The 15496-nt window shown below is 39.3% G+C and overlaps 4 protein-coding genes across 5 annotated transcripts; 2 read left to right on the top strand and 2 right to left on the bottom strand.

Moving 5' to 3' along the window:
* Positions 1-1145: 1145 nt before the first annotated feature.
* Positions 1146-4443, bottom strand: LOC103330262 (receptor-like protein kinase FERONIA). Of its 2 annotated transcripts, XM_089051397.1 has the most exons (2): positions 4384-4443; positions 1146-4004 (listed from the first exon to the last, which is right to left on the bottom strand). In XM_089051397.1, exons 1-2 carry the CDS (start codon positions 4441-4443, stop codon positions 1389-1391), a joined length of 2676 nt encoding a protein of 891 aa, XP_088907523.1. In that variant the 3' UTR covers positions 1146-1388. The 2 variants fall into 2 exon arrangements, with proteins under 2 accessions (XP_088907523.1, XP_088907522.1); XM_089051396.1 differs by lacking the exon at positions 4384-4443 and having other exon boundaries at positions 1146-4157.
* A 3331-nt stretch (positions 4444-7774) lies between these two features.
* Positions 7775-9240, top strand: LOC103330135 (small acidic-like protein). The gene is given in 4 exon segments (XM_089050716.1): positions 7775-8814; positions 8920-8967; positions 9066-9123; positions 9126-9240. Coding segments are annotated over 4 exon segments (570 nt in total). The 5' UTR covers positions 7775-8463; the 3' UTR covers positions 9239-9240.
* A 692-nt stretch (positions 9241-9932) lies between these two features.
* On the top strand, positions 9933-11488 carry LOC103330263 (putative methyltransferase At1g29790). The gene has a single exon (XM_008232802.2). The coding sequence runs from the start codon at positions 10072-10074 to the stop codon at positions 11467-11469; it is 1398 nt and encodes a 465-aa protein (XP_008231024.2). The 5' UTR covers positions 9933-10071; the 3' UTR covers positions 11470-11488.
* Positions 11489-12083: 595 nt separating this feature from the next.
* Positions 12084-15251, bottom strand: LOC103330136 (Mitochondrial substrate carrier family protein). The gene is made up of 6 exons (XM_008232693.3): positions 14891-15251; positions 14078-14459; positions 13784-13980; positions 13066-13210; positions 12785-12938; positions 12084-12470 (listed from the first exon to the last, which is right to left on the bottom strand). Exons 1-6 carry the CDS (start codon positions 14935-14937, stop codon positions 12445-12447), a joined length of 951 nt encoding a protein of 316 aa, XP_008230915.1. The 5' UTR covers positions 14938-15251; the 3' UTR covers positions 12084-12444.
* Positions 15252-15496: the final 245 nt, after the last annotated feature.

Here is a 15496-nt window from a genome sequence, read left to right on the forward strand (position 1 = left end):
TGGGTCAAGGTATCCATATTTACATTTCAGGAGGTGGGGCTGGGGTCCACCTGCTGACCTTAATTAGGATCAGTTTTCAACGGTGTGATCATGGAGACGGGAGCCCGTTTGATGGGCCGGGTAAGGTTTCGGCCCATGCTTTTGGGCCCACAAATGGAAGGCTACACGTGGATGCCTAATCAACACAGTACGGTTAAAAATGCCATTACGTATGCCTACGTTTATGCTGGAAAGACTAAGAGGGCTTTGCACAGTGATGATATTGCCGGCATACAAGCTTTGTACTCCCAATCATAGATCCTACATGCCACGCTCTAATTGGGTTCTACATCACAATGTTTTTAATTTACTGTTGATGCCTTTATGCATGCAGTTCTTGATCATAGACTAATCAAAGATGGTATTGCCTCATGTGAAAATAGCATTGACTTTAATTTCAAAATCCAACCCAAAATTTGTTGGGCTACTTTATGTCTACGTGCCCTTGGGCCAAATTGACCTCATGAAATTAGTCCATATGGCCTCAAATCAACCCAAAACCAAAACCCCAAATCATTTTTAGGGCAGCCTCCTCCAATTCACCACACATGAAGCATCATGTGAGGATATGAAGAATTACCTTATATCGAAAAGGTGAACAATTTTGTGAAGGATTATAGTGGGTTGTGTCACTAGCTCCCATTACCAACTAGTTCAAAATTCCACAACCAATTTTCAATAGTTCAAAGTTGTGGAGTGCAAAAGCATTTGCTAAAGAGAGAACGCACTGCAAATGTGGGCCTACCCAAGTTAGCTAGAGCATATACTCTCCACTCTACACCCGAGTTCAAATTTCAGAGCCAAGAATTGATGTTAGAGGGCCCTGTTGCAAAATATAAAAATAAAGGGAATGAGAGCATAAGCATTGCAAGTTCTCGTAGAACTTCTCGTGCATCATTTTTTGACCTCTCAATATCCCCTAAAGTAAAAATCAAGAAATAAGCTTTTAGATGACAGATTTTACACATCAAGTTCTAATTGTTGTATCATACACACAATTAAATTATTTACACAAAGAAAGATGGAAAGAAAAGGAGAGTGAAATGGCTGGGAAGAACAAGAGAGAGAGAGAGAGAGAGAGAGAGAGAGAGAGAGAGAATAGAGAGTTGAGAAGGGGTTTGACTCCGCCACTACTTGTAGTTTAGATTAGATTAAAGTAGAATATTGCCTGTATAAAAAAAAAAAAAAAAAAAAGAGATAAAGCACTTTCATATTTATGTTTTAAGGGAGGCTCTCATTGTAGCCAGATTGTTCTCATTTCATTAAAAATGATGTTGATCATTAATCATCTCCCATTAATTGTGGCTAGATTCTTCAAATTTCATTAAAAATGTTGTTGCTCATCGAGATCATCTCCCATCTGGATTGTTGATCTCAGAGAAGATTGTCTCAGAAATCCATTTAATGGATTGGTCGGTCGCACAACTTTGCTCACTTTTACCAGACCCTTCCTTGTCTTTGATGAAGGCAACCTCATCTTCACAAATATTGTTTTCAACAATATTGAAGTCCATATTGTCGTCTGCACTCTGTTGAAACTTCAAAGCAAATTCAAGCTCTCTCACAACGTCAGCCATCGACGGTCGTTCAATCCCATTATCATGCATGCAACTCATCGCAATCTTCACGAATTTATTAAAGCAAAGGCCCGCAACCTTGCCCTTCAAGCAAGGGTCAATGATTTCATTAAGTGTCCCATTGCGATGACAAGTCTTGGCCCATTCAGCCAGGCTCATCTGCCTCCTCTCTACCATACGCACAACCGCTGGCCTTCCACACAATACCTCACACAATACTACACCGAAGGAGTACACGTCAGACTTCACACTCAGCTGCTGACGACGATAGTATTCCGGGTCTAGATAGCCAAAACTACCCTTCACCACAGTGCTTATGTAGGCGTTAGACATGGTGGTGGCGCCCATTTTTGACAACCCAAAATCAGAAACCTTAGCGATCCATTTCTCGTCCAACAAGATGTTGGTGCTCTTCACGTCACGGTGAATGATTGTGCACATTGCTCCCGTGTGAAGGTAATGCAGTCCACGCGCCGCCCCGATACAGATCTCAAGCCGTTGCTCCCAGAGAAGAGATGGGTTATCTTTGTGGTAGAGATGGTCACTAAGGGTCCCACGGTCCATGAAATCATACACTAAGATCATCTCACTTTCATCCACACAATATCCAATCAACGACACCAAATGACGGTGGCGTAATTGGGAGAGCATCTCGATCTCTGTCTTGAACTCGTGGGCCCCTTGCGAGGACCCGGGTTTCAGCCGTTTGATTGCAACGGGAGTAGCCCTACCATCGATGTACCCTTTATACACATTGCCAAACCCGCCGCGCCCAATAATACAAATATCGCTGAAGTTTCGGGTGGCGGCTTTGATCTGCGCCAAGGAAAAGTAGTGACACAAAGCAGACGGTAAAGATGAGTTAGTTGTTCCGTTGCTGGAGCGCCGGGAGTCTTTGAGTTTCTGTTCTCGCCTGAAAACCAAGATTAACCCAAGAAACATTACAATTGTGACGGTGGAAACTACACCGGCGATAATGGCAAGCATAGGAGTCCGCGTTGACTCGGTGTTGGTTGTCTCTGGGCTTGGCGGCAACGCCTTTTTTGGGGTCGACAGAGGAGGTGGGCTTGGGTTCTGTCCGGCAAGATTGCTACTTGTGTCATTTAATTTGAATATTTCGAGCCCATTCAATATTGCATCGGGGAAATTCGTCATAAAATCGTAAGGCTTTGCTTGCAGTGCAATGGAGAGATTTACTTTCTTCTGGCATTCTGAAGCTGCAGGGCATGTCATGAACACAAAGTAGTCACGGTACACTGGTCTCCCATTTCCACCACTCCACTTGATGATATCTGCTCCTCCTTCAGCGAGATCGTTGGCTATGTAGATTAGAAATTTTCGGTCTCCGGGATTGGCAATGTCAGGTTCAAACTCGCAGAAATGAAGCCTAACCAGGTAATAAAACTTGGGGTCAACTGGGAAATTCCAAGTGAGATTATAGCTCTTGTTTATGGTCTTGTTCATGCCCATTGACCGGCCAGTATGGTAAAGTTCTTCTGGAGCAGAGTACTCTGCTATTTCAGTAAAGCTGAGTTCGATACTACTGTTTTGTGGTAAAACACTAAACTTAGAGCTTAAATCGTCTAAGTACTTGTGCTCTTCTTGCTCGCCATCCCAGTTTCGGTACATACCAGTGTCCTGATTGAAAACCAGTGATCTTCCACCGATGTTGAATCGGTACACCATTTCCAGCGCAGTGCCGTTATCGATCCGAAATGTGTTTTCGCTGCCTATATAATTAACTCCAACTGAATTTTGAGCAGAGGTGTAGTAAAGATTGTTGGGCATGGACACAATTTCAATTCCATTGATAAACGCATACGCATCTGCAGTTGCTCTGCTTGGCATGAAAGTGATGTTCAAGCTCTGTTCTGACTCAACGTTGAGACAAAATTCTCTGTATATTGCATCAGACTCAGAAGCATCGGCAGTGACTGAAGAGTTGAAGTCTTTGAGAAGGGTGAAGCCAGCGGCTTTGACTGAGAAGAGGGCATTGGATCGGTCGAAGTCAGGGCCATATGAAGCTGGGTTGAAATACAAGCGGATGAACTTTTGGCCGGTGGTGACTGGAAATCTGTATGTAAATTCAGAGCGAGAAAGCCTCGCGGTGCTGTAAGGTACTTGGCTTACAGAGGAGGAAGAAGGTGCTTGTCTGGATATGGAGGGGCTGCCAGCTGCTTGGTTTTCAAAGGGGAAAAACTTTGAGTTGATATCTCCAGTCCAAGTTCTGGTGTCGTACGGATTGAGTTGGTGGCCGGAAAAGCCACATTGAAGGGTGATATCATCCACCGGAGTGTAGATAGGTTGCGAATCTCTAGCCGCCACGAGTAGGCTGGTGATAATGTGGAGAAACAAGGAAAGGTAAAGTTGAGTAGTAAGAATTGGGACGTTCTTCTGCATGGTAAGAAAGACAGGGTGGTTTCAAGTCAGGTGTGTTGTGTTGGTGGTGGATGAAGTGGGAAGGCTGCTGCTCTGCTTTATAGCAAGCTGGTTGGTTTCAAGTCAGGTGTGTTGTGTTAGTGGTTTCAAGTCAGGTGTGTTCTATTCCATCAAAGAATTATTATTATCAGACCAAAAAAAAAAAAGAATTATTATTAGGCGGCTGGCTGGCTCCGTATCAGTCAAGATATAGTAAGTCCTGTGCATGTAAAATTTGTGTCACTGCTGCTGACCTTTCCATATCTCGCCATCAATGACGTGGGTAGAGAGACTCAGAGATAGAAAGGTGAAAAGGTTGGGAAGTTTCTCTGGCGGAGCTTGAGATAAACAACATGGTAATTGTCTCAAGGTGTTTGTTTGATGCTTGGGTTATTATATACATGTTCATGATATATATAACTTTGGTTGACAAATAAATTTATTTGAGGGAAATTTTTGTTGGGCTCATTCTATATTGTATTTCATTCATTCAAACCGTCTATTTTGTAGATACTCATTCAAAGATCATCTTTACAAAAAATCACTTGAATCCGATATCAATTGAATTATTGAAATTTTAGACTTTCTTGAAGATCGTATTAATTGATTTTGTAGAGACACGATTGGATGTTGAAACGGTTTCGATTTGTCTAATTTTTTTGCAAGGATGATCTATGAAACGTAAAAAATAGATAGTTTAGATCGTTGAAAAAAAATTTGTGCGAGATCCTAAAAGGTGCCCTCAAATAAAATTATTACAAAAGTGGGGACATACACATATGATCATCAAAGACTTTTCCAAGTCAAGCTTTTGGTTGCATCTACTCTAAATTCAAGAATCTTGATCAACATCAGTCAATTCAATAGAGACTTTGATAACAACTTAAACTTCTTTTTTGGGTTGGCCGTGGACTTGGAACAATTAACAAGTCTTTGGATTACAATTTGCAAAAGATAATAAGAGAACAGACTGGGGACTGTAACACGTCTTATTTTCAAGCACGCGCCCATCCAAAACGTGCCTAGTCCAAAACGTGTCTTGAGGCATGATCTTGTCCAAATTAATCATTTTGCAAAGTACCAATTAAGCCCTTGTATACGACAAAGAAACAGAAAAGCATGTGCATACGGATCCACAAGGATAGTATTCCCATATATATACTTAGAAATAACCCCAATTGATGCACTCATTTCAAACATTTATTTTTGTTGACCTAAAATCGCAAGTTAGAGTTGATAAGAATAAGTTAGTCTACGAAACTGCACATAATGGTTGAGAATTTGAAATCCAAACTAGTGCGTTGCAAAATATAATTAATCATATATTTATTCAAGGGACAAAAAAAATTAAGTTCAATTCATATTCAACTATATAACAAATGCTGATTTTGTTCAAATTGATCTATTTGCCAGAAGCAATTAAATCCCTAGCAGCCATCCGCCCCATTGGTGGCAGCCTCCCTTCCCCACTCCAATTCACCACACATGTAGCATCGTGCGAGGATAAGAATTACCTTATATCGGAAAGTTAAACAATTTTGTAAAGGCTTATAAGGGGTTGAGTCACTATCCCCCATTACCAATTGGTTCAAAATTCCAACCCCACAATCAATTTGCAATGGTTGGAAGTTGTGGAGTGCAAATTGACTAGAACATATGTGATCCCCACTCTCTACCCTTTTCATATCTCGTCATTGATGACGTAGGTAGAAAGACTTAGAGATGGAAATGTGAGAAGGTTGGGAAGTTTCTCTGGTGGAGCTTGAGATAACAACAAATTGGGAATTGTAATAATTGTACCCTCCTGTTGTCTTGATTAGTAGAAAAGTCTGCGACCAGCTGATTCTATCAGCCTCAGATGACTAGGGCTAGATGACTTGCAAAGTCTTCGTCTTAGATATATAAAAGACCAAGAGAGAAGACTTTGATTTGATGGTGTTTGATTTAATTCGAATTTGAAATGGAATTATATGCTGCATTGTCTTTGTCCATGTATAACCAAATAATTTGAAGCATATGCATTTCATCCTCTAGGTCGTAATGCTCTTCCTTCCAACTTAGTTTTATTTTGTGTTGATGTGAAATTGTAAGTTGCAACTACCATTCTCAATGATGATCACTTTCAATTCGAACATTTGTCATGTTGATGCCCTGTTTTTATTAGTTGGCAACAGAAAATGGAGGATTGAGAAGACAAGACTGCGCTTATCAAACTTAGATTATTTTATTTGTTAATAACGATCCTCACTTTATATAATGTCACAATACTATCATACGAATACATTACTATTTTGTATAAATTTTTTTAAAAAAGAAAAACACCAATTGCAAGAAAGTTTAATTTCATGGAATTTAAGAAACAACAAAGTTACAAATTGAATTGCAAATTGTAGCATATATACTATCATACATATATATGAATTCCATTAAAAATTGTTGGGCAATCATCTTCCATTGGGATCGTTAATCTCATAGAAGACTGTCCCAGACATTGCTTTTATGGACTCGTTGGTTGAAGAATTGTGATCACTAAGACTCTTGGTCACCTTACTAAACTTCAACTCCAATGACGAGTCTTCCTAGCTACAACTAAACCATGCATTACTTGCAGCATTCACTAACGACACCTCATCTTTACCCTTCTTCTCCTCGCTCAAATTCGAATCTCCTCATCCGCCCTGTTGATGAAGCTGCAATGCAAACTCAAGCCCCACACCACGTCGTTCATCGAAGACCGTTCAATCCCATTATCTTGGAGGCAGCTCACTGCGATCTCAACATACTTATTCAAACACGCATTTCCAATGTTACCCCTCAAGCTCGGATCAATGATCTGATCAATTTTCCCATTCCGATGTCAGATTTTGGTCCACTCAGCCAAGCTCATTTGCTTCTTCTCCATTGTACATATCAAAGCTGGGCTCGCGCACAATACCTCACACAACACTACTCCAAATGAGTACACGTAAGACTTCTCCGTCAGCTGTTGATGACAATAGTATTCTGGGTCCAAATACCTGAAACTACCCTTCACCACTGTGCTGATATGGGTCTTGGACATGGTTGTGGAGCCCATTTTCGAAAGCCCGAAATCCGAAACCTTAGCCACCCATTTCTCATCCAATAAGATGTTCGTGCTCTTCACGTCGCGGTGAATGATCTTGTACTTTGCGCCCATATGTAAGGCTTTGGTTGTCATGTCAACTGGGTAAGTGAAGATTTCATTTTATCAACGACATACATATATTTTTTGGGGAAAAAAAAAGTGAGTGAAGAAATTGCTTGGAAATGCAAAAGAAGTTTGTCATCTTCTGCTATTTTCCAAAGTTTTTTCTTTTTCTCTAAATTGAAAAACTATTTCTAAAAACACCTTTGCGATCTCTTTTGGATTGATGGTGTGTTTACTAATCAGGAATTGAAATTTTTATGAGGAATTGAATTCTATCTATGGAAGATTCTTACGTTTACTTCACATCAAAGAATTAAAAAGTAAGTGAAAATCACATAAAATTAGAAATTGAATTCCTGATTTTGAAGGAATTCTCATGTTTTAAGCACTTGCCCTGTATAACATAAGACTATTTCAACCATGCAACAGGGCCCAATCTTTCTGATGATTAAATCAGCTTTGTCTTCAACTTTGAGTTGTGATATTATTGAATTTCTTGAGCAGAAGTGGTCCAAGACTTGCATGGATCCATGCAAGTTCGACAGCTGCTTCCAAGACTTGCATGTCGAACTTTTGTCTGCATATGTTTTCTAAATTAAAGATTCTCGATCAAGAACAGTAGCAGCTGCCAGCAGGGCAGTGGAGTTGACGAATTCAGTCGTTTGCAGAAGTCTCTATGCACACTTCACTTTCCAAATCAGAAGTAGTTGATATTGTGTAGTTAATTATATTCTTTCTCTAGTAGGAAAGTCTCCTAAGACAAGCTTTGCACAGTGATGATATTGCCGGCATACAAGCTTTGTACTCCCAGCCATAGATCCTACATGCCATGCTCTAATTGGGTTCTACATCACAATGTTTTAATTATTTTCAAACATTTAATTTTACTGTTGATGCCCTTTATTCTTGATCAAAGATGGTATTACCTCGTGTGAAAATAGCATGACTTTAATTTCAAAATCCAACCCAAAATTTGTTGGGCTACTTTATGTCTACTTGCCCAAGAGCTAAATTGACCCAAAACCAAAACCCCAAATCATTTACAGGACAGCCCATATCCAAATCGAATTCGGGTCAGGAAACCCAAATTTTAAATCGGGTTAGTCTTCGCTGCCTTCGCTAAAACCCTAGAGTTTCTTCTCTTTCTTTTGGTTTGGGCAAATGAATTGAATTTCTGCAACTCCCAAAGCACAGTTGATTGCTTTTGCTTTGCATTTTCAAAATCGTAAGCTGTATTTGCTCTGAGACGTGTAAGGAATTATGATGAACGGTAGGCACCAAAACAAATTCGCATGGAAGCCGAACCTCGGCGTCAAAATCAACGAAACGGAGGTCGGAGGCCGGTTCAGGCCGCTGTCGGAGATAACGGGGGTTTGCCCTCGCTGTAAGGAGCAGATCGAATGGAAACGCCGTTACGGCAAGTACAAGACCCTAACGGAGCCAACCAAGTGCCAACGTTGTACCAAGCGCGCTGTTCGTCAGTCTCACCATAAACTCTGTTCTGCTTGCGCCAAGGAACAAGGTGTTTGTGCAAAGTGCTGTTGCCGTGTCGAACGCATCGTTGGAAAAGACCCTTCGGAAGTGGAAGCTGAGCAAAAAAAGCTTCAGGAGGTTTGTTTTTATTTTGCATTTTTAATTCTCTAATTGCGTTTGCATTACAAAATGGGCTAATGGGATTGATGCGTTTGTTTTGTTTTATCAACTTATAACGTGCAGGCCATAAAAAATGCTCGAGAAAGAGATAGGAGGACTCTGATACGTGCGGTATGTTCTCTAATGGAAACCCATTTGTTTTTCTGAGCTTCTTGTATTGTATATGAATAAAGTTACATACTTTGTAAGCTCAAATTGTACTGCAACAGATGAACGCAGGCAAAGCTACCGGTTTAGCGAAAGCGACAACCGACAAAGATGACAAGGCTGGGATTTGTTCCCCTCTGCATCACTTGAAGAATATGCAGAGGCAAGCAGAGATGATAATGATGATGATGAAGAAGGTGAAGAAGAAGAAGATGAGGACCGTGTTTGTAATTAATGGAGGTAGTATTTCAATAGCTTTTGCTGTGTGGACTCTTACATTTACAACTTACAAACAATGATGATGATAAGTTACGGACACTGATTTGTTGTCTTTGTTTCGGGCAGTTTTGAGGCATCTCTTTGTACTCTCAGTCGCAATTTTGGACAAAGATATTTCCGTTACTCTGGAAGTGGAAGTCAGCCATCTTCAACCCCTATGAAGGTGGTCTTGAAGAGTTTAAACGATCAACATCTTTCTTGTTTTCTTCTTCTTTCTTTCTTTCTTATAGCCGTTGATTCTTCGTTTTTGTACAAGTGCTTTATGCACAGGAACCCTCAAATGTCGTTTGAGTTTGTGTTAATTGAGTTCCATATGAGAAACTGTTATAAAGCGCTCTTGTTCTTCCAAGTTCTGTAGTTGAGAAATCAAATGCTAATTCCACCTAATCTGGCCATTACCCCTATTCAGTCTGTTTATTAGTGAATAAAACCAAAGATTATCTCAATTTATTTCACTTAATATATTAAAAAAAAACTTCAAATTTTGTGCAGAGTTGTGTACAAAATGCTCTGCATGGGGAAAACTTATGTGAAAGTTGGCAAAAAATTTAGTATAATATTATCATAGATCAAGATGGTTTGCTATGAGGGGTGACTTAGGTTCAAAGATAACTGACTATAAAGTATGGTAACTTGCACCTAGGGATTATTGAAAACGCACTAGAAAATTAAGAGAATTAGATCCAACTTCACTCTTCCAGTCAACAGCTTGAAAGATTGAATGAACAGTTCAAATGGTTGTTTTCCCCAGAAGAAGTGTTTAAGGAAGAGAAATAACCCATCTTAGAAATGCAGAAGGAAAGCTCCTCTAAGCCAGTCAGATGCCTTCTTGCCGCAATGTTATGTGCTATTCTCCTTGTCAGCCCCCTCACAGTTTTCATTTTTGGCTTCAATGTTTCATATCCACAATCCATTTTTGCTACTTTTGCCAATACCTCCCATGACCAAATTGTTTTGCCTCATTCCCTGCACGGAGATATCTCTCGTTTGCAGATCCAACTGGGGGTTTTACTGGAGCAGCTGCATAATGAAAGTTCAGACTCAAAAGCAATTGCGAAATTTTCGGATCAGGTGCTTCACATTGCCATTTCTCTGGACAAACTTGCAGACAGCTTATCAAGGCTCTACAGGAATTCTCCCCCTGCTAAAGCTGAGATGAGCAATGTCGATGAAGATTTCAGTGATCCCGAGGAAGCTGAAGAACAGTTTATGGGTGGGAAGGTCTTCAGTTCAGGTGAGATTCACAATTACACTTCACCAAAACAAAACAGGCTAATTGGGAAGAAGAATTTTCTTGGGGTAGAAGAAGTAACTCCATCAATTGGGTTGGCTTGTGCCAATATGGCCACCAATTTAGACCGGTTTATGAGTTACAAGGTTCACAGTACATGCCCGGATGATTGGGAAATAGCTCAGAAGCTTATAGTTCATGGATGTGATCCATTACCAAGAAGAAGATGCTTCACAAAATCACCTCCACACTACACCAAGCCATTTCCTATAAACTCCTACCTTTGGACTCAACCTAGTGGTGCTAACATCTTATGGAACAATTACAAGTGCAAAGACTACTCTTGCCTTGTCTCCAAAGAAACCAAGGACCGAAGAGGCTTCTTCAAATGCTCAGACTGCTTCAACCTTTCAAAAAAAGGGTGGGATACTCCAACAAACAAGTCTGAATCAGCAGAGTTCACCATTGATGAATTTCTAGGGTTAAAGCCGGAGGAGATAAGAATCGGCCTAGATTTTAGCCCGACAACAGGAACATTTGCTGCTATCATGAGGGAAAAGAATGTTACCATTGCTTCTAGTACCTTAAACTTAGGGGCTCCTTTCAATGAGGTCATTGCCTTAAGAGGCCTTCTTCCTCTTTACACATCAATTGGCTCAAGATTGCCTTTCTTTGACAACACCCTTGACATGATCCACTCTACTTCGTTCTTGGATGGCTGGATAGGAATTGAACTCCTTCAGTTTGTGTTGTTTGATTGGGACCGTGTCCTTCGGCCAAAGGGTCTTCTTTGGATAGACCGCTTCTTCTGTCATATGGAGGACATGAAGTTGTATTTGGATGAGTTTAACAGGTTAGGCTACAAGCCATTACTATGGAGGGTTGTACCTAAGACTGATAAGCTTGGAGATGAGCTCTTCTTCTCAGCTGTATTGGAGAAACCAGTCAGAGTATAAGAAAACCAAGACCAAGAATTTGAAGCCACTAGATGTAAATGGTATCTTGAGGTGATTTTCATCCATGTATTGGTGTAAATTCACCCTCACTACTTTATAAAGTTCTATAATCCTTTTGTTATCTCTGTGTTTTTTTAATTTCACAAAATTCATAAAAAGCTCAATATTGACATCCATGTCAAGTGTACATAGCATATCTTTTGGTACCTTTGGGTTTTTTCTCTCACAAAATTCATAAAAAGCTCAATATGCACATTCATCTAGAGTAAATTTGCCAATGATGATGAATCTGAAGTACATAATTCTACTGCACTCGTTGCAGATGATTCTGCTAAGTTTTTTAACAAACCAAGTGGGGATTTGTTGAAAGCTTTGGTGTCAATTTCACCATGGGAAGCGGAAACTACTATTTTGCCACACCATGGTCCAGCCTGAGTTTTAAGTTCATTATATCTTTTGATCTACTCCATAACTAGTTTAACACGTAACAATCATCAATAATTTCAGGGATCAAACATTTCAACTATAAAAAAGTACATTTACAATTACAATCATTTCCGGTGAATGAATTTGGTGTTCTAAATTATTGAGAATTACAACTAAAGGAGACAATATAGCGAAAAAACAAATTTTATAAAAAGAACTGTGTTAATAAGTTCAAATTCCTTGCTCGGGGTGAAGATACACTTGCTACAGAAGAAAAAATTGGCACTTCCTACAGCTCAAATAAATTCAATTACCCGAAGAATGATATCACTACTATCTAGTAGAGAAATTCCTAAAAGAATTTGAGGACTTCTCCAAAATTAAGTAAAGCATCAAATAATATCAGGACCAATCGCCCGATCAAAACTTCCATAATCCCAATTCTGAATTTACCAGTCTAAAGCCTTCATCAGAAATGCTCAATACCAGCCCACGTCAGAACAAAATTCCTATCATTCCATGCTAAGTGGACCGAAAGAAGAATTACCTCTATTCATCTTTTGCACACAAGCGCTCTGAAAGAACACAAGGAAACAACAATAGAAATCAATTTTCAAATTTTCGGTTTTTGCAAGTATCATGAGAAACCACATAGCAGGACTTTTCAAGAAGGGAAAAAATGAAGAAGAAGAAGCCAAATAGGAGGAATTCATCATTCCTGAATATATAGATTGCATAAGTGTTCTCCCTTCACAGAGTGTTACATATGACTTTTAAAGAAACTTGAGCCTAAAGTTGAATCTTAGGTAAGGAAAACATGATGTGAAAGAAAGATCATGAAAAGACCCAAAATATATGATAAGGAAGCATAATAGGTAAGAGTCCATACTCAGATATTCATAAGCCAATATCATTGACGTGCCCCAGGCTGACATGCTGAAAAATCTTGGACCTAGCCCTCTGTAGAAACCTTTCCAGCCATCATCTCTTATCAAGCCTTTAACAACTTCTCTTGCAGTGGGTCTCTTTTCGTGTCCCATCACCTATAGTGCAGGAATAATTATTACAACAAAAAAAAAAAACACATATTAGTAATAACTTGGTCAAATGAAGATGAGCAAGCTCTAAGCTAGCAAAATAACCACATACATTAATTGGTTATATGAATACCTGTAACCGAGTCTTTATGGTATCCAATGGGGTTGTTATGCAGGATGCTGTTGCACCTGCAACAATTCCTCCAGCAGCTTGAACCAACACTATTTTCCCCACGCCAGGAACAGCTTCATCAGAACCACTTCCATGGCCTAAGAAACTGATTAATGAACCAGAATAATGCAATAGTGAGATATTTTGACAAAAGGGTATGATTCGACTAAACTCCTTCACCTTAGTTCTTTATCTAAAGGGAATGAAGTCCATTGCCCTTGGTAGCAGTAATTATAGAAGTTCATTGGCTTAATGAACTTTAGACTTCCTATACAACCGGATCGTTTATCTAAGAATAAAGCCTAACAACTAACAAAGTCATAGTAACTGATGATTACTTCCAACAAGTTGTACTTCCTACTTTTTCCAACATAACTATCATGTTCCACTAACGCATTCAACTGGAAACCACCTAAATCAACCATCAAACTGATGCACCTCCAAAGTTTTAATGTGTTTGTCATGGCCACAGGGCAAAGAAACTCATATCATTAAAACATTAAATGAAGATTGCTGCTTAAGATAAAAAATAGAATGTCCAACAGAAAATCTCAATTACATATTGCTGACACTCATTTAAAAGATCTAAATTTACTGACACCTACTTGGCCTAGTCTTAGAATAAAAGAGCTCTATCAACAGAACTAGAGTCAATAGATAACAGATTACCATGTCTCACCTCCAGATTAAGCGCTGGCTTGAACCATAACTAGCCCACCATACAGCGCTAGATGGAGAGTAAGTCATAACAGAAAGTCCAAACCCTCTATACAATCCCCGGATGCCATCTGACTTTATAACCTTACGAGCAACATCCATTCCCCCGCTGTACTTTGCATGGCCCGAATACCCTTGCACCATCAATCTTTGACTAATCTAAAGAGAACCCATTACTCAAAAATTAGTTATCTCAAACCCCTAACTACAAAAATGCTCAAGCAAGACAAGTGATGGAGCCTGTAAAGTTATTTACCACATCAATAGGGACAAACACAGCCTGAGAGAAAAGTGAGGCGGTCATCCCAGCTAGTCCATTAGCCAAAGCTGCCTCTGTAGGCTCAGATAACTTGAAGGGCTCAACCATCTTGAAAGCAGCCACCTTGGTGGTCTCCAAAGCAGTGAGAAATATAATCCTAGCAGGAATTGCACCAGTGATTACTGTGCCAAAACCTCTGTACAAACCAGGAATACCATCTGCTTTCAAAATGCCTCTAACCACAGAAAATGTATCCCTCTCTAGAGCATCTTTGGAAGCAACTTGAAGCCTGGTTTTCACAACAGAAACCGGGTACAGTGCCACTGTGACCCCTGTAAACAAGCCAGCTCCAACCACATAAAATTTAGTCTTATCAAGCCTGCATAAGTAGGGATACAAACTTATGAGTTCAACAGCACAGAATATTCACTTAATTGAGAACAAAATCCATATTAATCAATCTGTGGGTAGGTTTTAGATTTCCTTTTTAATTCCTTAATCAATCCAACATTTCACAGCAAAAAATTTAGTCTTATCAATAAGGATACAAACTTAATGAGTTCAACAGAGCACAATATTCACTTAATTGAGAATCAAATCCATATTATTCAATAAATAGGTAGGTAGGTTTTAGATGTCCTTTCTAATTCCATAATCAATTCAACATTTCCCAGCAATACAGTCAATCAATCTACAGCACCTATTTCTCTACAAAAAATAACAGTTATAACCCAAAAGATAACAGATAAAAAGCAAGCAATGGGATTTGTCAATGAATCAAACAAAAAGTGAAAATCGAAACAAACATACTTGTCCCAATTGATTTCGGTGTTGCCAATGGAGTTGGTCGCAGCCATGGGGTCGTCGAAATTGAACACAACAAAGAAAGCCGAATCTTGGGGGCGAGTCAAGAACTCATCTTTCGGAAGCTGAAATGTCCCAAATTTTGGGAAACGGTATCCGTTAACCAAGACGGTGTTTGGTCGAAGCTGTTAACGCGTGAAAGCGAAACAGCAAGAAATTACTTTTCCCGAGTTTTGGAATAATTTTTGGGAGAATTTTCGATTGCTTGGAGATGGCGTGAAGTCAATTCGCTGACTCTTCTGTGTTTCGGCGCCTCATGCCCAGCGGTCAGGAGGACATAGTTACAGTGTAGATTTGCAGGGTCATAGATTAACAACATTTAATCATTGATTAAATTTTTATTCTCTTCTTCTTTGTCAAATTAAATTTTTATTATCATTTAACCTGAATTTTGTATGTATATTTTTTGGGTCAAAATTTTTAATTTTTATTTATGGTCAGTCAATTTTTATTTAAACACTAAAGAGTATAGCCTAAACAAAATTTTTAAAAAAATCCTATAAAAAAATAATTCGAAGTATAGCCGAGCGGCTATACTATTTAGAGAAAAAA

Source organism: Prunus mume, linkage group LG4, assembly GCF_029339155.1.
Source record: "Prunus mume cultivar Tortuosa linkage group LG4, ASM2933915v1, whole genome shotgun sequence".
NCBI lineage: Eukaryota > Viridiplantae > Streptophyta > Magnoliopsida > Rosales > Rosaceae > Prunus > Prunus mume.